The sequence below is a fragment of the Rana temporaria genome, chromosome 1 (genome assembly GCF_905171775.1).
Source record: "Rana temporaria chromosome 1, aRanTem1.1, whole genome shotgun sequence".
Classification (NCBI taxonomy): Eukaryota; Metazoa; Chordata; class Amphibia; order Anura; family Ranidae; genus Rana; species Rana temporaria.
In genome coordinates, this window is record NC_053489.1 from 208,177,880 (window position 1) to 208,200,160 (window position 22,281).

Below are 22,281 nucleotides of genomic sequence, written 5' to 3' on the forward strand. Positions count from 1 at the left end.
GTGTAATGGCAGGCAAATCTACATATTAACGTGAGCATGCTTTTACAACAGGATCCAATATTTGTGGACAGCTTTGTTTTTAAATGACATTTATCATTTCCCATGACACTTTCTATATTTTTATCTACACAGACTGAAAGATCAGAATGCTACTAAAGAATCAAAGCAGCGTGACCTCTTGGAGAGCAGTAGCGACAGCGAAGAAAAGATTGTAACCAAATCTCTTTCCAAGCGAAAGGTTGAAACCGACGCCGATCTTGGTGAAAAGAGAAAGAAGGGACGACCTCGGAAAGACGCTCGGCTTATGTCTGTCTCTCTTGCTGTGCAGGTTACTGATATAATTTATTTATTTTTTGCAAATGGAACAAAATTTACGACCCAAAAACTTCATGTGCTCAAAAGCATCACCACAACATGATACTGCCACCTCCATGTTTCACGGTGGGGATGGTGTATTCAGGGTTCTGTGCTGTTAGTTTTCCGCCACACATAGCATTTTGCTTTTAGGTTAAAAAGTTAAAGGAAGGTCTCATCTGACCAGAGCACCTTCTTCCACATGTTTGCTGTGTCCCCCACATGGCTTCTCGCAAACTTTAAATGGGACTTTCTTTCAACAATGGCTTTCTTCTTGCCACTCTTCCAAAAAAGCCAGATTTGTGAAGTGCACGACTAATCATTGTCCTGTGGACGGTTTCTCCCACCTGAGCTGTGGATCTCTGCAGCTCTTCCAGAGTTACCATGGGCCTCTTGGCTGCTTCTCTGATTAATGCTCTCATTGCCCAGCCTGTCAGTTTAGGTGGACGGCCATGTCTTGGTAGGTTTACAGTTGTGCCATACTCTTTCCATTTTTAGATGATGGATTGAACAGTGCTCTGTGAGATGTTCAAAGCTTGGGATATTTTTTTTTATAACCTAAGCCTGCTTTAAACTTCTCCACAACTTTATCCCTGACCTGTCTGGTGTGTTCCTTGGCCTTCATTAAGCTGTTTGTTCACTAAGGTTCTCCAACAAGTCTCTGAGGGCTTCACAGAACAGCTCTATATACTGAGATTAAATTACACACAGGTGGAATCTATTTACTAATTGGGTGACTGTTGAAGGCAATTGGTTCCACCTGATTTTAGTTGGAGGGATCCGAATAAAGGGAATTGAATACAAATGCACGTCACTCTTTTCAGATATTTATTTGTAAAAAAAAATTGAAAAACATTCATCACTTTCCTTCCACTTTACAATTATGTGCCACTTTGAGTTGGTCTATCACACAACATCCCAATAAAATACATTTAGATTTTTGGTTGACAAAATGTGGAAAATTTCAAGTGGTATGATTACTTTTTCAAGGCACTGTATGTGAACATGAACACAACACAGAAGGTATTCCCAGGCATGCCACAGAGAGAGTTATGGCGCGTACACACGGTCGTTTTTTGTGATGAAATAAATTTTAAATCATGAAACCAAACGATGTTTTTCAAACTTCATTTTCAAAAACGACGTAGCATACACACCATCGTTTTTTCAAAATGCTCTAGCAAAGCGCGGTTACGTTCAACAGCCTGCAGATGGACACAGCGCCGGGAGATCAGGTACGTGAGACATGCAGATGGGCACAGTGAGGCTGCAGATGGGCATTATTGACTCTCTTCCACTTACAGTAGCTGCTACATTTCTCACCCTAGGCTTATACTCGAGTCAATACGTTTTCCCATTTTTATTTTTGTGGTAAAATTAGGTGCCTCGGCTGATATTCTTGTATATACGGTATTTTTTTGGTGCAAATCTAAATAAACATTTTGAAACCTCCCTTTTTTTTTTTAAGTTCTGTGCAGATTTCTTTCAGATAAATGAGTCTAGCGGCTAAAGGGTTAAACACTCATGCCTGGCTTTCAAGAAAGTTGCTCAGATGTTGAAAAATGCTTGATGAAGCTGGTGCTCTTTGGGCTGGAATTTATAAGAACACCGAACAATACTCTTGTGGTTAGGGGGATGTAGGATACATTTTCCTAAACTAACTTGAGTGGATACAGGTTTCCTCTTGCAGCCATAAAATTGTATATGCCATGTTTAGCTTTCCTGTTAAGTTTTCACATACGTTTAGTATGTATGCATGTTTCCACCCAGCACCCCCCCCCCCCCTCCCTCTTTGCTGAGCATCCTAATAGAGCAATTCTTTCAGGGCTAATGCATTTTACTTTTTGAGATCATTAATTTTTCATACATTATCTTTTTTTGCATTTAATTGTTTTAGATTCTGCAACGTTTGATTAATTGGAATAATTTAATTATGTTTTATATTTTGCTTTTCTAGTCTCAAGTGGCAACGACTTCTGAGAAAGAATTAACATGTGTAACTACGCCAGCATTAACACTCAGGCTGCCAACTCCAGCCTCCCTGAAATCCTTTACTGTACAGGTGGGTCACTAAATATAGTGTCTTTGAACCATGAAATAAAGCACTGACTATTGGCATAGTTCACAAGGTCCTAATCCAGAGTCCTGTTAAGTACAGGGATATTTTGCTTTATATGTAGGTTTATGTAACCCAATAAGAAACTAAATTGGATAAAAGTGTTGGGGCCCCCTGAAGCCATACTGTGCACATATGCTCAGAAAGTTATGGAACCCTTAACTTGCAATGCACCCTCCTCCCAGAGATGTCCTTTGTCAATGGCACTTCCATTTTCTCTTGGTCTCTTTCCAGGTTTTTATGTTCCTCCATTGTGATTCACTGGACTTGGATGTTATAACTCTGCATAGGAGTTACTTTGTCCTGGTACAAAATCCATGCATTGAATTGTGCATGCGCAGTTCAGTGTAGTTGGGGGGGCGGGGGGACGCTGTCAGGGAGAAGTAATTATGGCAGAAGAGACTTATTTATGACTGTCAGTATTTCCTGGACAATGCATTTAAAGGGGTTGTAAAGGCTCGCGTTTTTTCACCTTAATGCATCCTAAACGACTGGCAGTCACCAGCCCCCTCGTTTTACTTACCTGGGCCCCTACATCTCCTCGGCGCTTCCCCGCCGTCCTTCTCTCCACGGAGTCTCGGCTTTGATTGGATAGATTGATGGCACAGCCATTTGTTCCCGCTGCTGTCAATCAAATCCAATGACTCGGGGGTGTGGCCGAGTCATACACTTGGACTCCGAAGAGGATGTTTGGGGCCACTCTGTGCAAAACGAGCTGCACAGTGGAGGTAAGTATGATATATTTTTTTTTATGTGTTTTTTTTTTTTTTTTTTTTTAAACAAACCTTTTAGTATTACTTTTAAGTTCCTCTAAACTTTATTGACTGCAACAAACTCCCTGGCTGACCAATCTGGTGTGTGTATTTGTTGGGAAAGGGGGTTAGTCAGCTGACCATGTTTATCAATTGCCAATTTTCTTATGAGATGAGGCCTGTTTCAAGGATGTTTCTATTGTAGTTGATCATGGCCTATATGTTTATGTAAAGAAGTATTGCTTAGCACCATCACCTATGGTTATCTTACAATTAAACTGCTGTCAAATTGTTAAACGGTTGAAGTGCATATTTGAGGACTGTTGTAACGCCACAGCATTTTGTCATTCTATTTAGCCTGTGTTCTGATACAGAAAACCCTGCCAGACAATATAGCACAGTCCTGGAACTCACTGCTGAGTATACTGCAGTTAAAGGGGAGTTCCAGCCATTTGTATGTTTATTAAAAGTCAGCAGCAACAAAAAGTGTAGCTGCTGGCTTTTAATAAACAGACACTTACCTGCTCCAGCGCTCCAGCGACGCGCCGGCCGGGGCTCCGCTCCTCTCCCCCCCTCCCCGGCCGGCGTCTTCATTCTGAGTGTGGGCACCCGGCCGTGACAGCTTTCGGCTTCACGGCCGGGCACCCACTGCGCATGCGCGAGCGTGTAATTGGCCAGGAGCTCGCCTAGGACCTGTGACGTGTCCTAGGCGATCGCCTACAGCAGCCCCTTCCTGAAGGCGATTAAGCTTAGTCGCCTACAAGAAGGAGGAAGTGGGACAGGAAGTCCCACTCTTCCTGAAGCCCCCACTCCCCCCCCCCAAAAAAATTACATGCCAAATGTGGCATGTAAGGGGGAGAGGAGTGGGTTAAGAGGAAGTTTCAAATTTGGGTGGAACTCCTCTTTAAGCAATTCTGCCCAGTCCAGGACTTACCTCAGCCAGACATTGAACAGTTAGGTGGCAGTAACACTCTGAGATCATGCCTGTGCTTACCCCTCCTCTCCTCTAAGCATTTTCCGTCATTGGGGCCTTCACTGAGAGTACTCTCCCGTGTTCCACTATGCATAGAATTACATGCAAGCAATCTAGAGTAGATGCTCATGCTGGTTCTATCTAAAAACGCTTTAAGCAAGTACAGCTTTAACCAATTGTTTTAAATTATGATTACCGATTTGTCAACCGGTCCAGTACTATTTTAATCTTGCTTGGGTTTGGTTGATCATATTGTTGTTGGAAGTCTAACTCCAGGGTCACCCATCCTCTCACTTTCCAGATAAGCTCAGATCCCTCAATGTACATCGAAGTAGAAAATGACGTCCGAGTAGTTGCTGGATCAAAGATTAGCCGGCTCAAGTGTAATCGGGAAGGAAAGGAGTGGGAGACCGTAATGGCTAATCGAATCCTTGCAGTAGCTGGCAGCAAGTATGTCTTGTGACTTTTTAATATTTGTGTGTGCGTGTGTATATGCGCGTGTGTGCGTATAACCTCTCCAAATCTTTTCTCTTATTCTGCAGCGAGGTAGTCTGCGTGGCCTGTGAAAAGCGAATGTTGTCCATGTTTTCTAGTAGTGGAAGAAGAGTATTCCCACCTATCATCATGTCCTCCCCTATTTCCACATTGCAATGTACAGGTTATTATGTCATGGCACTTACAGCTGCTGCTGCTCTGTCTGTCTGGTAGGTACAAAACGTTTTATAGTTGGTATAGCTGGTTTCAGCTATCTGTATCTGGGTAGCAAAAAGCTACATTAGTCGCTACATATATGGTATTACTAAAAACTGATTCAATTTGAATTAATTGTGAAATGGAGATGGGGGCATTTTGTTAAAGAGTAACTCCACTTTTGTTGAGCAAAATCAATTTCCTCTGTCGATGGTCAATGTGCATTGCAGGGATTTTAACAAACTTTTTTTGCAGAGTCCTACCTTGTGTTATTCTGACGAAATAGCTGTTTGTGTCCATTTGCAGAGTGAATCTGTACAGGGGTGATTTTTTTAATTAATCAGTTGCTGCACCTGCATGACTTTAAAGAGTGAAGTGGCAGGGTTGCATCTTTTTAAATGCAATTTCTCTTTTGGGAATATCTCACCAAAAATGACACTTGTGTTGCAGGGGATGCCCAAAATCTTCTGGCTTAGTGCAGACTTCTGGAAAAATCTGTAAGCGAATCATAGCGATGCCCCCACAATATACAGAATGCCCCCAGGTTGCCATATTGCATTGCATTGCATTTTACAGAAAATTAAAGTGGATGTAAACCCAATTTTTTTTTTTTTTTTAAATGAAGACTTCTACCTGATGCAGTAGAGGATGTCAAGTCACCTGTGCCCAGTCTTGCTATGAAGAGTTAATCTAGCTCTGAGCAAGCCGTGTGTGTGTGTGTGTGTGTGTGTGTGTGTGTGTTTTTAGTAAGATAAAAAAGGACACACAGGTAAGTCTGTGTCGCCACATCCCCCACTGCTGTGATTGACATCTCATTTCTTTATCTCATGAAGGAGCATGAGAGCAGAGAGTGTGTTACGATTCCAGCTCTCCCAGGATTGGCTGCTCCACACCTCAGCATGATCAGACATGCTGAAGTCATGTGGTGCCTTTCCTGAGTTTTTACTGGATGTTACTCATCATGGGGCGTGATCAGTGTGGGTGAGGAGGATTTCATGGTGCAGTCAGCTCCCAGAGCCAGCAGAAAGAGTAGGAGTGTGTAGAGGTGGGCGGCGAGTCTTGTGACATCACTACTCCACCCACTGAGCTTTGGCAAAGAGACCCACCCACCGATTCCAGAGTTTTGAGGGGCTCCTACTGGGGTGACATTTGCAAGGTAGGGATACATGCAGAAGGCTTGCATGTGCAGTATCTCAAAAGAATGAGTACACCCCTCACATTTTTATAAATATTTTTTATTATATTTTTCATGTGACAACACTGAAGAAAACGACACTTTACATTGTAGCAAGTAGTGAGTGTACAATTTGTCCAACAGTGTAAATTTGCTGTCTCCTCAAAACAACCCCTAAGTGAAAATGTCCGAATTGGGCCCAAAGTGTCAATATTTTATGTGGCCACCATTATTTTACAGCTCTACCTTAACCCTCTTGGGCATGGAGTTCACCAGAGCTTCATAGGTTGCCACTGGAGTCCTCTTCCTTGCGCTCCTCCACTTTCCATTTTGAGGATGCCCCTCAGATGCTCAATAGGGTTTAGGTCTGGAAACATGCTTGGCCAGTCCATCACCTTTACCCTCCGCTTCTTTAGCAAGGCAGTGGTCGTCTTGGAGGTGTGTTTGGGGTTATCTATAAACTGTAGCTCCCCAGTGCCTGTAGCACTAATACCGCCCCAGACCATGACACTCCCACCACCATACTTGACTGTAAACAAGACACCCTTGTCTTTGTGCTCCTCACCTGGTTGCCGCCACACACGCCTGACACCATCTGAACCAAATAAGTTAATCTTGGTCTCATCAGACCACAGGACATGGTTCCAGTAATCCATGTCCTTAGCCTGCTTGTCTTCAGCAAACCTGTTTGTGGGCTTTCTTGTGCATCATCTTTAGAAGAGGCTTCCTTCTGGGACGACAGCCATGCAGACCAATTTGATGCAGTGTGTGGCGTATGATCTGAGCACTGACAACCTGACCCCCCACCCCTTCAACCTCTGCAGCAATGCTGGCAGCACTGATACGTCTATTTCCTAAAGACAACTGATGCTGAGCATGTGCACTCAACTTCTTTGGTCGACCATGGCAAGGCCTGTTCTTAGTGGAACCTGTTCTGTTAACTTGCTGTATAGTAGATATAAAGATATGAGGCTTGTAGTTGTTAAATATGTAAATAGGTCAGGTTTCCAGTCCTATAACTGCATATATGAAAAAAATTGTTTGAACAAGAGGGTCAAACCAAAAAGAAGGACTATAAGGAAATACACCTGACTAAATAATTATTCAAAGGTAGAAAATTTTTTAATTAAATATTAATAATGCATATAATGGAAGAACTTGATTGGATAAGGAACAATATTATTAAAAGATTGGCTGCAGTGCGGTTCACCAACTATAGGGTATATTGAGACCAGCAAGGCAGCCTCCACATACTAACAATAAAGAAAAAATATATACAAAACATATAAACATAAAGGCCATCCGGATATCAGATAGTATGGAGGGATATATATTACAGGGAAATCCCTGAATGAAATTAACCAATAAACCAACTTATTGAAAAGTAAAGAAAATATATTATCCCTCCAGTCTCATCTGAAGCTCGAGCTGCTGAGAGAAATAAGAAACCAGAGGTGGCAGAGATAGAAGGAAGAGGAATCAATGTGGCAATCTTATAGCAATCAAGGAGGGAGCAGGAAATCCTGTATATGTCCTCATGTAATTGATGTTGAATGTACTCCGCTACATATAGATTCAAACCAAGAGTATTGTATCTCTGCTAGTTGATATAAGGCAACTGTGGCTGATGGATATTCACATATCTTGAAAAAAATATAAGGGACAGGAAGCTACCTGTATACGTCCTTACAGAGTGAAAGTGCAGTGATTGCAACAATGCCTAGAAAAGATTGGATTCCTGAGGCAGACAGACCCACATATATTTCAAGGGGGTCCCTGAAAGTCCAGCATATGATTTCAATATTTTCCAAAAGATGCGTTCTCATAAAGTATAGAAGAGGAGCATTAATTCACAGTGGGTACTTTACCAGTCCTGGAACATTCAGGTGTTTGCTTCTGCCGTTCGTGATTGTAGTCCACAGATGGAAAGATCGCAGCGTCTGTGTGTCCAGCCTGGCTGGTTGAGAAGAATTCTCCAGCCGTTTGCAATCATGTAGGGGGATCTGTTCAAATATAGATAACACACAAACCAACTGATGTCCTCATACTCTGAAGATATTACTTCATGTGTGTCATTCACTATTGCAGTGATTAGCTTTATAGCTGGTTTTGCTGTTATCCCCAAAGACTCACATCCGTAGGTTTAAAACAGGAATCAAATCATGTTCTATATCCTTCAATGGTTGCCTGTAGTTTTAGCTCTGCTCTCAGTTGTATTTGTGATACAGTCTCAGACAGCTCAGCCTCATCGTATGAGAATCACACAGACATGCAAGTCTGTAAGATAACCGGATGGTCAAAATAAAAAGATCCTCGCCGACTAGTTTCGCATGGTCAATGCATAGCTTCGTCTGGGCGTGAGACTGTATTCCATTGAAGGATATAGAACATGATTTGATTCCTGTTATAAACCTACGGATGTGAGTCTTTGGGACACTTTCACTCTGTAAGGACGTATACAGGTAGCTTCCTGTCCCTTATATTTTTTTCAAGATATGTGAATATCCATCAGCCACAGTTGCCTTATATCAACTAGCAGAGATACAATACTCTTGGTTTGAATCTATATGTAGCGGAGTACATTCAACATCAATTACATGAGGACATATACAGGATTTCCTGCTCCCTCCTTGATTGCTATAAGATTGCCACATTGATTCCTCTTCCTTCTATCTCTGCCACCTCTGGTTTCTTATTTCTCTCAGCAGCTCGAGCTTCAGATGAGACTGGAGGGATAATATATTTTCTTTACTTTTCAATAAGTTGGTTTATTGGTTAATTTCATTCAGGGATTTCCCTGTAATATATATCCCTCCATACTATCTGATATCCGGATGGCCTTTATGTTTATATGTTTTGTATATATTTTTTCTTTATTGTTAGTATGTGGAGGCTGCCTTGCTGGTCTCAATATACCCTATAGTTGGTGAACCGCACTGCAGCCAATCTTTTAATAATATTGTTCCTTATCCAATCAAGTTCTTCCATTATATGTATTATTAATATTTAATTAAAAAAATTTCTACCTTTGAATAATTATTTAGTCAGGTGTATTTCCTTATAGTCCTTCTTTTTGGTTTGACCCTCTTGTTCAAACAATTTTTTTCTGTTAACTTGCTGTATGGTCATGGCCACCGTGCTGCAGCTCAGTTTCAGGGTCTTGGCAATATTCTTATAGCCTAGGCCATCTTTTTATTTTTTTTCATATCCTCAGAGATTTATTTGCCATGATGTGCCATGTTGAACTTCCAGTGACTAGTATGAGCGCGATAACACAAAATTTAACACACCTGCTCCCCATTTACACCTGAGACCTTGTAACACTAACACTGTCACATGACACCGGGGAGGGAAAAAGGCTAATTGTGCCCAATGTGAACATTTTCACTTTCATAGGGGTGTACTCTCTTTTGTTGTCAGTGGTTATGATATTAATGGCTGTGTTGAGTTATTTTGAGGGGACAGCAAATTTACACTGTTATAAGCTGTACGCTCACTACATTGTAGCAAAGTGTTATTTGTTTAGTGTTGTCACATGAAAATATAATAAAATATTTACAAAAATGTGAGGGGTGTACTGTTAGTTTATACTAGGTGAGTGGTGGGTTTACAGCCACTTCAAAGGGCTGCAGATTTAAAAGTAAAGGTGATTTTTTTTTTTTTTTTGTATGTTCAGTTACAATACGACTTATGTTGCAATTGTTTAAGCTATATATATATATATATATTTTTATTATTATTTGCTATTTCTTTTTTTTCCCACAAAAGTGACGTTAACCAGTATTTAAAATTATATAAAAACGGTAATTGGTTCTAGTGCCATTAAATGCCAATTGTGAATAGATCTGTTTTTCTATCTTTCCAGGGATGTCCAGAACCAGGTAGTTGTTGTAAAGGATGAGTCTTTACAACCCATTTTATCAGGTAATGAATAATCCTAATGTAAACATATGTTAAAAGAACCCTCTCACTTTTTCCTTAAAACCATACTTTATAAATGTATTAATAGAGAGATAGAGATAGAGATAGAGAGATATCGATATCTATCTCTGTATAAATTTGTTTAAATCCCAATTCACAAGGATGCCCAACACTCTATCAAAGGGGTTGTAAAGGTTTGTTTATTTTCTAAATGGGTTCCTTTAACCACTTAAGACCCGGACATTTAGGCGGCGATCAGCGTTTTTTTTTTTTTTTTTTTTTCAGTGACTGCGACATTATGGCGGACACTTCGGACAATTTTGACACATTTTTGGGACCATTGTTATTTTCACAGCAAAAAATGCATTTAAAATGCATTGTTTACTGTGAAAATGACAGTTGCAGTTTGGGAGTTAACCACAAGGGCTTATGTGTGACCTCATGTGTGTTTCTAACTGTAGGGGGTGTGGCTGTAGGTGTGACGTCATCGATTGTGATTCCCTATAAAAGGGAACACACGATCGATGACAGCGCCACAATGAAGAACGGGGAAGTTGTGTTTACACACAGCTCTCCCCGTTCTTCAGCTCCGGGGACCGATCGCGGGACTCCAGCGGTGATCGGGTCTGCGAGTCCCGCGGCCGCGGAGCTTCGGACCGGTTCACGTGCACGCGACCCCGCAGCTGGGCTTAAAGAGCCACGTACATGTACGTGGATGTGCCCAGCCGTGCCATTCTGCCGATGTATATCGTCGGTAGGGGGTCCTTAAGTGGTTAAGCTAGTGCATTGTTGGTTCACTTACCTTTTCCTTCAATTTCCCTTCTAAATGTTTTTTTCTTTGTCTGAATTTCTCACTTTCTGTTCCTCCTCAGTAAGCTTTTCAGTAAGCTCTTCTGGCTGACTAACCCCCAGCCAGAACAGCTCAGGTGATGGGGGCAAGCTTACTGAGGAGAAACAGGAAGTGAGAAATTCAGACAAAGAAAAAAAACATTTGGAAGGGAAATTAAAGGAAAAGGTAAGTGAACCAACAATGCACTAGCTTAAAGGAACCTATTTAGAAAATAAAAAATAAACCTTTACAACCCCTTTAAGCCAGTTCTGTAAATGATGATACAAAGAATGCTTGAAGGTAAAAAAAAACCTTGAGCCTTTAGAACCACTTTAATTCCACTTTAAGGCTGTCGGCAGATCAGCTTTTACAAACCCAGCAGTGCTGAAAAATAGAGAGCAACTGACCATGTGCAGAGCAGGGTAAGAAAGTGTATTACTGGAACCTACGTTTTATTCATCTTTGTGATGTTAAAGAATAAGCTGAATACTTGCCTATCCAGTGGGCGGTAACGGAATGCTTTCTGGAAGAGTCCTTGACGCTGCTGCTATCTCACAATCTGGGGTGTACTGATAAGTGTGCCTGGCTGCAAGCTGCTTTTCCTCCTGGTGACACCCCCATGTCATCAGAAGTCACCGGGAAGATAGCTTATTCTTTTATATGTTGTCATTAACTGAGTATTGTTGCAATAGCAACAGGGTTGCTTCAAAAAATGTTGAATGAGAAGTCAACCCAAAACTGGTATTTCAGTTTTGGATGAATGCTGACAATCTGAGTGCTCGTGATGAGACCTCTGATGTTGGAACCCAAGTTCCTACATCTCTATTGCAGCCACCACCTGTAGAAATTGTCTTATTCGTTATTGCCAAGAACTGTTCGGCTGCAGCAGGGCAACCCAGGGCACAAATTTTGATGCATGTATTTCGTATTTAGCTTTAGATTTATGACAAAGGGGGAACAAACAGAACATCATTTAGTATGAAGCTATAACTAAAATGTCAGTTTTAGATGGAATGTTCCGTTGTTTTAATGGGAATTCATATTGATGACATGGGCTTATTTATTCACATCTTCATTCCAGGAAATGATATGACAGTTACTCAGACGTTGCTTACCCAGAGAGGTATACCTGTGCTGAGCTTGTCCAATGGCAAAGCTTATTGCTTTAATCCTGCACTCTCCACATGGTAAGAAACTAAGCTGTAAATAAATGCATCTGTCTTATGTGTATGCTATGCATACTTTGGTAAAATGTAACAAAAACGTTTGTTAAACTGTAAAGCAGTTTTTTTGTGATTTTAATTCATTGCTTTAATCTGCAGTAATCCTGGGCTGATGAGGAATTTTATTTTTAACAGCAGATACCCGCTCCCTCATGAAATGCATGCTACACTGTCATACTTAACCACTTAACCTCCGGACCATATTGCTGGGTTAAAGACCAGAGCACTTTTTGCGATTCGGCACTGCGTCGCTTTAACTGACAATTGCGCGGTCGTGCGACGTGGCTCCCAAACAAAATTTGTGTCTTTTTTTTTCCCAACAAATAGAGCTTTCTTTTGGTGGTATTTGATCGCCTCTGCGGTTTTTATTTTTTGCGCTAAAAAAAGAAATACAGCGACAACTTTGAAAAAAATTAATATTTTTTACTTTTTGCTATAATAAATATCCCCCAAAAATATATATATATAAAAACATTTCTTATCCTCAGTTTAGGCCGATACGTATTCTTCTACATATTTTTCGTAAAAAAAAAATCGCAATAAGCGTTTATTGATTGGTTTGCGCAAAAGTTATAGCGTTTACCAAATAGGGGGTATTTTTATGGCATTTGTATTTTTTTTTTACTAGTAATGGCGGTACTGTGACATTATGGCGGACACTTCGGACACTTTTGACACATTTTTGGGACCATTGGCATTTTTATAGCGATCAGTGCTATAAAAATGCTTTGGATTACTACAAAAATGCCACTGGCAGTGAAGGGGATATAACACTAGGGGGCGGGGAAGGGGTTAAGTATGTTCCCTGGGTGTGTTTTCACTGAAGGGGGGGGTGGACTCACTAGGGGAAATGACCGATCTTCTGTTCATACAATGTTTGAACAGAAGATCAGTATTTCTCTCCCTGACAGGACCGGGAGCAGTGTGTTTACACACACAGCTCCCGGTCCCCGCTCTGTAATGAGCAATCGCGGGTGCCCGGCGGCGATCGCGCCCGCCGGGCACGTGGGTCGGGGGCGAGCCCCTAGTGGCCTGCGCAAGAGCCGACAATATATAACGTCCTCTCGCGGCGGCAGGTCGGCAAGTGGTTAATGATCTGCATAATGTTGCAGAGAACATTTTATGATGGGAAAACCTGGTTATGCCTAACTTTTACAGATCATGTGACTTTTTGCTTTTCTCTCAGAACTAGGGTATCAAGAGATTGGTAAAGCACGTTCATTCTGCTGTCTAACTAGGCCCCTTGTTACAAATGACTACAGTTAGTTGTGAGCATAAGGACATCTCTATCTCTTCTAAATGCTTTTCTCCTGGCAGGAGAAAAGCGGCTGCAACCCATAAACAGTATTTTGTATTACTTTTTTCAAGCGCGTTTAGGCGTGTCAAGCACTTGGGCATGTATTGATTTCATTGGACAGAATATAATTCCTTATGACCACTGAACTGAAAAAAACAAAATACTAAAACACCTAGTGGCATTAGCGCGCATTTACCTCCATTTAAACATGTCAGGAGTTTTTATATAGATAAAATCTGACAATCAAACAGGAGAAGAAGGGTTTCCAGTTTACAAGTGCTTTAATACATGACGGTAAACTGGTAGAATTTGTGTGAATAGCTAATAAGTTACGCTATGTTCTGTACTTGCCTCCAGCAATCCACTCTATAAATACATGATTCTGTAACCCCCCCCCCCCCCAAAGAAAAAATAATTGTTTCGGAGTGTGCCCAAAGAAATACCTGTTTTGAGCAATGAACAAAAAAAATGTGATTGAACCACCTTTTAACCACTTGCCTTTCTACAACAGGAATTTGGTATCCGACAAGCAAGATTCCTTGGCGCAGTGCGCAGATTATAGGAACTGTTTGACCTCGCAGGATGCCATATTGTGCTCCGGACCACTAGCCATAGTTCAAGGACGAGCGTCTAAGTAAGTTTATTTTAAAACATTTTGATCTGTAATGTTAAGCTGGCCATACATATACAAATGTCTGCTTTCTGCTCATTTTAGGGTCAGTCTATACAATCTGACCATTGTAAAACCCTGTTAGGTACTGGCTGTTCAAGAAACAAGGCAAAACCTGCACAGCAAAGCCATTATTATTATTGTTGTAATCCAAGAAAATTATTTTACAGGTAGACCAACAATCTATCTCTAGGCACAAAGAAGTTAATAGTCATAACTGCATTGGTTATACTGCTACCTTCAGGTGAATGGACACTGACCAGATAAATAAGGCAGGAGAGATACTACCCAGGCATTACCCCCTCCTAGTTCGGCTAAATGTCAGTTTTAAGGCTTCTTGCACACAGGATTAAAGGGGTGTGAAGGGAAGGCAAAGATTGGAGAAAACTGATTCCAAGGAGTCACCACAAGATCCACCACTATGGCCAGAGGATCCTTGGTGTGGGATACAAACCAGTCCAGTTTGTTAAATCTGGATGCCGAAAATGTGACCCACAGAAATAAGAGGAATGTGAAGTTCTGCCCAAGAGAAGGTCCTCCAGATCTTCTTTTTGTTCCACATTCGTTTTTTCCCCTCCTTCATGATTGATATATGCCACCATCATAGTATCGTCCAACTGCACGCTTTCTTACAAGGAGACTGAAGATAGACTAGTTCATGAGGGTCAGATGAAATGCTTGAAGTTCCAGAAGGTTGACCGGCATTTTCTTCCCCAACACGCTCATGCAAGTCTGGATCGAGGGACTCTTTCTGTGGAAGCAAAACATTTGACTGAGATGTATTCAGGACAAATGCCAAATATTCCAGGCATTGGGATGGGACCAATGCCGACTTTTGAAGATTTAGAACCCAGCGGAACTTCTCCAGGACCTCAGCCATCATCTGTACATCTTGTGCCAGCCACAGATGTGATTGCTCTTGAAGAAGCAAGTCATCCAGGTATCCCATAATGGGGATCCTGTGGACTCCTTTTTTTCTTTTTTCTAAACACTCAGAAAAGCTGTATAATTTAGCTCTTTGAACAGATTTAGAGAAGAGGGCTGCATATAGACAGGTACAACTTGCGTTGGAGGATTTGATTTATCTGTGTATCACCTGAGGCCAGTCACTTCACTGGGTATATGTAAAGGTTTGCTACTACTTTAAACTTCAAGTGGCAAGACGGCAAAATGTGGTGGACACCACCAGTGTTAATTTCGTCGACTAAAACATTTTAGTTGACTTAATACTATTTTAGTCGACTAAAATACGACTAAATCTAAAACAATTGGGATGACTAAAATATGACTAAAACTAAAATGGCATTTTAGTCAAGACTAAAACAGTCTTTTTACTAAAATGACATTTTAGTTTTAGTCCCAAGACTAAAACTAAATTGAAATTTGACTTTAAAATGAACACTGGTCTGTAGTGCATGTTCATACCTCAATACCATAAATAACCTATTAGATTTTTCACTCCAGCAGTATATAATGAGTTTGGAATTTGTAGATAAATATTAACAAATGCATTACAAATTAATTACACCTATTCAATTTTAGACGACTAAAATGAGTTTGTCGATTAAAATGTACTGGAGATTTTAGTCGACTAAAACGCAGGACATTTTATTCGACTAAAATATACTAGAGGTTTAGTCGACTAAATACGACTAAAACTAAACCAATGGCAGAAGACTAAAATGGGACTAAAACTAAAATGCCATTTTAGTCCTAAGACTAAAACTAAATCGAATTTTGCTGTCAAAATTAACACTGGACACCAGGCTGCACACCCAGTCATCTGATAACCTTGGTCTAGGTAGCCACAAAAATATTTAGGCGTGGTGACAAATGCACCTCTGGGTGAGGCCAATCCACATAAATCACTTTTTGTAAGGGGGAATGCTCTGGAAAGGATTTGGGAGCCTTTGGCAGCCTCCAGGCCCCAAACCCAGTGACCTTAGGAGAAGAGGATTCTGGTAGTAGCAACTTAAGATTTGTACGCACCACATCTGCCAGGAAACCCATTGTGGACTTCTAAAGCAGCCCATAGATTATGTGTTTTCGTTCATTCCACCATGGGTGGCACGAGTGGAAAGAGAAAATCGCTAAATTCCCCCATCAACACAGTCAGTGTTGGAGGAATCCCTCCATGCTATAGCCACCGGCAGTAATCGTAAGTAAAAAATTTGACGGGCTGGTTGTACCCACGTTGATCGCTCAAATCTTGCTGAAGTGGCTGAGATTCGATCCATCTATGGATGGCTTTAGTCTTGCGATGAGCCTTGTCCCCGAGATTCCCCTTGAAAGGATTTGTCTCCCGAAGATTCCCAGGCATTCTAGACTAGTAGGAACACCTGAAAGCTGGTCTCTCGGTCCAGAAACAACTGTAGAGAATTTATTTCTATGACACAAAGGAAGTATTGGCTTGTGCCCCTGAAACAGTGGAAACACCAGATAAGTGCAGGGATTCAGAGCTAATCTGACCCCTAGGGGAGGTATTAAAGGGCAAACACTGCAGGGGAGCCTCTCTTTTTGGCAAGGAAATCTGAGATCCCCCATTTTCCTTCTCCTCACACCTCTGGCTGCAAGAAGTCATGGCTTGCTGACAGTTGACCACTCCCCAAAAATACAACTGCCCCTGTACTTGCTGGGTTCCTGTGACAAGGATGCAGCTCATTTAGCAGTTGTGGAAGGCAGGATGTACGCTGGATGGCGCAGTTAGTCGTAAAACTCCATAGAGTTGAATGGGACACAAGATGGTGCATGCGCAGTAGCACATGATGACGACATCCTGTGGAATACCATCTGGCTGCTCTTGTACACTGCCACAACCTATATATCACTCCTATTAAAGGGGAAACTCTAGATTATTTTGCATCCTGCACCACATGCTCATGACACAGAAGGGGCACTGTAAGAAAGTGGGGGCTGTCCTCAAACACAGAGGCAGACACCAGTCTGCACTGCAGGGTATTAGTATGAGCAAATTTCACCCATCATGGCAGGCATGCTCCACATATCCTTCAGACATCCTTCAGATCCCTCTAGGAAGCTCGCTGTCCAGGACCTGTAGAGGACCCTGCCAGTGAGGTCACCAGGCAAACTGCAGAGTGGAATTCACTGCCTGCAAGATCCAGCACCAAATGGCAGATTTACCGGATGTCCCCACTCGTGCATGCGGGGGCTGGGTACCATCGCAATTGGCTAGCAGTCTTTAATGACTAATCAGGATAAGGCTCACTTCTCTCCAGAGAGCATGTAAGGAACAGGCATGGGGGAACACTTACACAAAACTGAGGTTTAGCTGAGCTTGGAGGGGTTATGCTTCTAGGAACCCCTGACGTTTTTTGTGTCATTCACCTGAAGGTGGAAGCATAGCTCACACAGTAATGACTATCTGATGTATGATTTAAGAAATGGGATTTTCAGTCCCGTCTGAGATCACAGCAGATATCCTGTTGAAAATAGTGGTTGCCTAGACGTGCTGAAAATAAGCAGGTGAAGTCTGAAATGGCCCTTTTTTCTCCAGTCATCTTCCAGGATGGCAAGCCTACTTAGGTGTGCCGTCCTGGAAGACTTCCTAGAAAATCCGCTTCTGGTAAGTGTAACTGGTACTTTTGATCACTATTAAAAAATAAAGAATATGTTGACTGATGATTCACTGAGCATAGATGATGGGTGACCACACATCTGCCTGTCTCATTGATGGAGTTCAGGGACCAAAACAATGCTTTCAGCAACTTGTGTTTCTAAATATTTATGAAAAATTTATAGTAAAAAAAAAAATATCCCCATAGACTGTTTAAATAAGACGATCATTTGTGGCAAACATAAGGAATGGATGATATAGGGAAGTGTTTTTCAACCTTCTATCGGTTAAGGCATCATTCAAAATTCTGCACAATCTTGAGTCATCCCATTCTAAAATATAAAACGCTAAACTAAGAAGTTTACATATTGCAGCAGTATCAACACATGTAGGACACCCAACGCTAGAGGCAATTTATTTCTCTACCTTTGCACATTGGTACTGACTACTATTCCAAACTCTCTTCTTCTCCCTCAGTTTTTCCTCCTCACTCTGCTAATGCAGAGAGCATTAGTGCTAACAGAGAGCAGCAGCAAAGGGGGAAAATGAGGACACAGGCGCCCAATGTCTTCATTATCAACCTATGGCGTCATCAGTTGTTAGGATGCAAGCAGCTGACCCCTGCATGGTGCTAAAGGGTGTAATTCTGCACAACAAAAACTTGTGGCTTTGTGTAAGTCAGACTTGATCATCCCACTAGTTTGACAATTTTGGGGCAGTTTTAGGAACCTCTAAAGAACCCAGATGGCACACCAGAGTGCAGTGGAATTTCATGTTGCCTTTTGATAGGCATTGCTTTGCCCTGAATGTGCTGCCTCTCTTGAACCTTGTACATTCTAAACCCGCCCCCCCCCCCCCAAAATATTTGGACAATTGGGAACAATTTTTAAGTGTTTTGCCAAGGCACACTGGTTGAAAAAGGCTGATATAGGGCAACTTGGCAATAGCAAATAAACTCTTCTGGTAATTCGTGCACATGTCGGACATTTTCCCACTTGCTGGCAATGCTTTTTTTTCTTGGGAAATTAGTGAAAACGTCAATGTCTCTTGTGGATTGGCTGCCAAGTCATTGGGAAATGTAAATGGAGATTACAGTGGGCCTGGCAGTGAAGGCAGGGTCTTATTACCCCTTACTTGCCATAAGATGTTTGCCCATGGTATGACTAGCCTATGAAAACTGGAGATATCAGAAGCAAAGATTATAACACATCACATGCCCATGCACAGTTTAACAACAAAACCTGGGGAATGCCCAGGGAAAAACCAAGCCTCCTTACCGACCAGTCTGCAGAGCAACCAATTAACCTGTCTAACAGTATGCGTTAAAAACAGGGGTTTTGACCGCACGCAATGCGTGAGCCACACAGCTGCACCAAGACACCCTGTAATCTGTGGTCCAATGAGCGTCCCCACAGTGGAGCACATGCATTCTAATGCACAGTTTGTCTGATTTGTACCTTTTTTGTGTCCACTGTAGTGCAGGCAGACAGGCTGCTCGTCTTTTCACAATGCCTCATCAGGTACAGCAGGAGACCACCATGGCTTACCTGGAGAATCAGATTGCAGCTGCCCTCATTCTACAGTCCAGCCAGGAGTACCGATACTGGCTGTTCATCTATGCACGCTTCCTTGTTAATGAAGGTGAGCCACACAACAGCAATCTAATACAGTTTAAGAATATATGCAACCATTTCTGTTAAGAAAATTACATGGCCAATTTACAGTTTAACCAACATTATGTGTCCTAATGTTCTACTCATGTTATTTGGGCAAAATATAGCTTTTATATTTAAAGTCTGTTTTATAACCTTACACTATGCAGGTTTTGAGCAGAAGCTGCGGGAAGTTTGTCAGGATCTTCTGGGCCCAGTCCATCGATCATCTGGCAGCCAGTGGGAATCAAGAATCTTGGTATGTATAAAGCTGGTCATAGATGGGTAGAATTTTGAATTAAAGTTCTTGGGGGGGGGGGGGGGGGAGCAGGTTCTAAGAAAGTTTGTTTTTTCTAGTCATTAGTGGGGGTCAAATAAACCTTCAAATGTTCTCATCACTGCAGTTAAAGATGAAGGAGCAAGATGTAAATGTTTTCTCGAATTAATGTCTAACAGTGTATGTGGCTTTTGTTCAGTAAAGTCCATTTATTCCAAAAGCAAACAATCTTATGAATGAAATTCGAATGCTCTGAGAATTTTCTTAGACTTTTCTCCTAAGAATTTTCTTCTGCAACTTTTTATACAACTAGACGAGTGTTTGTTCTCTAAAGAATGCCTTCCTGCATAAATCATTGATTCCTGTAGCCATTACCAAAAATGTAATTTGGATCAACAGGATACACGTTCATTGCACATCCTTATGTTTTTAATTTCTAATACTATAGTTTAATTTTTAATATATTTATTTGTTTATTGTTTTACACATTTTTCACAAATGTGATCATTTTGCAAAGTATGTTTTCGATTTAAAATTTAAATATTTTATCCTTGTGTTCGAGAGACATCAGATTTCAAGTCAAAACAATATACGGTGTGAACATTCAGTAAACCGGCTAAGCTTTTGGGTGACCACAAGTAATGGAACGTTTTGAGCATTTGCAGGCAAAATTAAACTGATTTATAGATGAAGGAAAGAAGAGAAATTGTTAACCACTTAACGCCCGCCGCACGACTATTTACGTCCGCAAAATGGCACGGACAGGCAGATGGGCATATATATATACGTCCTTGCCTTTGCGCAGGTCGGGGGTCCGATCGGGACCCCCTTCGCTGCATGCGGCGGGGGCGGATTCCCTCGGGGGAGCGATCCGTGACGACGGCGCGGCTATTCATTTATAGCCGCTTCGTCGCGATCGCTCCCCGGAGCTGAAGAATGGGGAGAGCCGTATGTAAACAAGTATTTTAAAATCTTAGGACAGGCGAAGCCAAAACTTTGTGTGTGTTTTTAGTGTGTGTGTGTGTGTGTGTGTGTGTGTGTGTATATATGTGTATATATATATATATATATATATATATATATATATATATATATATATAATATATTATACCGTGAGATGGGCCTCATTCAATAAAAAAAAGTGTTTTTTTTTTTTTTTTTGTATCAAAAGACAAGAAATGTTGGGAAGCACAAAACACAGGACATCCAATCTTGCATAGGTATACATGTCCACAATAGGCCAAAACAAACACATCAGTGAGTTATTACAACAATCCGCAGGGACCCTGTGAACTGGAGAGCTAGAACTGGTAACTATTAATTTCACAGGCATGAGAATTGCAGGACCTATAGTAACAAAATAGATAAAGGGAGGCGGTAAAGGGGAGAGGGCTTTACCATCCTCCAGAGTGGAAAAACATTCCACGTAGTCCAGTTTTTCCAAGTGCCTCTCGCCTATGATGTGCAGAAAGCACCGACATTGCCTTTTTATTACGTACCTTTTTTTTTTTTTTTTTTTTTTTTTTTACTCATGTCTTGTGTTTATTGTGAGGGTGTGGTATTTCCATGCTACCAACACAGGGGGAGGGGGATACTGCTGCAGCACTGGAGGTGATCAGAGCCTGAAAGTATAAGGTAAAAAGATAATGCTGCGCTGTATAGGGTGGGGATAAATGACAAGGTGCACCTAAATAGGTGTAAGTAGTGATCAGTCAAAAATCAGATGTACACAAATAAATGCATCCTAGAAAAGTGAACTCTAAAAGTGAATGGCACTCAAAATAAATGAAATCCAAAGTGAAAAAACTGTGCAATATTAAATTGCTAAAAACGAGCTGTAAACAACATGCAAACATGCACTGCTGACAAACCAGTCCTCCAGGATGTGGCCACCAAATGACAAAGGTAGCCACAAATATGTCCACAAAAAAACGTTCCTTAGTGCTGATGTGCAGACAACAACTGATTAAAACAATGGGTGCTGAATTCCAACGTGAAGTGTCTTAATCAGAGGAAGAAAGGAAGATTCCTGTATCCCATGTGATTGGTGATGAGGGTGTCCCCTTACCTTACTGCTGTAAGGTAACATCATATATAGAGATCTCTCTGAGCAGATCTGATATATACTCTGGCCGTTCACTGCTGTCATACCAGACAGGGGACCCATAGTGAGATTCTATTTACAGAGAACACTTCACACTAGGAGTCGCCATATCCGGAAACGGCCAGAGTATATATCCGATCCGCTCGGTAGAATTATTTTTTCTTTCTTTCTGTATTTTGCCAGCAGTGCATACTGCCAGTTCTGAATGGAACTGGGTGGCTGGGATGATTTAATTCCAGTACTCCTACACACAAGTTACATCTCTGGCCACCCAATAGCTGAAGAGAAGATACAGGGCTAATGAATTTAAAGTGGCTGCAAAGTCACTCCTGACAAATCCTGTAATCCCCTCTCTTGCAGGATGACATAATGTCAAATATCTTTTTTTTATTATTGTGCAAAATACCTTATTTGCCGTGCAGCTGTGGGCATTCGCGTGACCTGCCGGCTCTCTTCTTCCCCGTTCCGAGCACTACAGCAGGAGGGGTCAGCTGGGAGGAAAGCAGGAGAGCAGCAGGTGGTCACGTGAGCACCCAGCAGCGCTGCAAATAAGGTATTGTGTACAATAATTTAAAAAAAAACAGTTACTGCACATTCTATCCTCTAAAAGAGGGGATTACAGGATTTGCTAGTAGTAGTGGTGGGGAGGAGCTGGATCACACGCACACCAAGCTG

General features: G+C 41.5%; 1 protein-coding gene across 2 annotated transcripts in view; it reads left to right on the plus strand.

The window, feature by feature from the left end:
- LOC120936147 (protein HIRA) overlaps nucleotides 1–22,281 on the plus strand; it is a 51,473-nt gene that overhangs the window by 24,982 nt on the left and 4,210 nt on the right. For both annotated transcript variants that reach the window (XM_040348299.1, XM_040348290.1), the window contains 9 exons: nucleotides 133–328; nucleotides 2,312–2,416; nucleotides 4,497–4,645; nucleotides 4,738–4,899; nucleotides 9,925–9,983; nucleotides 11,891–11,996; nucleotides 13,841–13,963; nucleotides 19,051–19,214; nucleotides 19,396–19,484. In XM_040348299.1, the coding sequence (XP_040204233.1) occupies nucleotides 133–328; nucleotides 2,312–2,416; nucleotides 4,497–4,645; nucleotides 4,738–4,899; nucleotides 9,925–9,983; nucleotides 11,891–11,996; nucleotides 13,841–13,963; nucleotides 19,051–19,214; nucleotides 19,396–19,484 (1,153 nt within the window). The remainder of the gene's footprint in view (nucleotides 1–132; nucleotides 329–2,311; nucleotides 2,417–4,496; nucleotides 4,646–4,737; nucleotides 4,900–9,924; nucleotides 9,984–11,890; nucleotides 11,997–13,840; nucleotides 13,964–19,050; nucleotides 19,215–19,395; nucleotides 19,485–22,281) is intronic.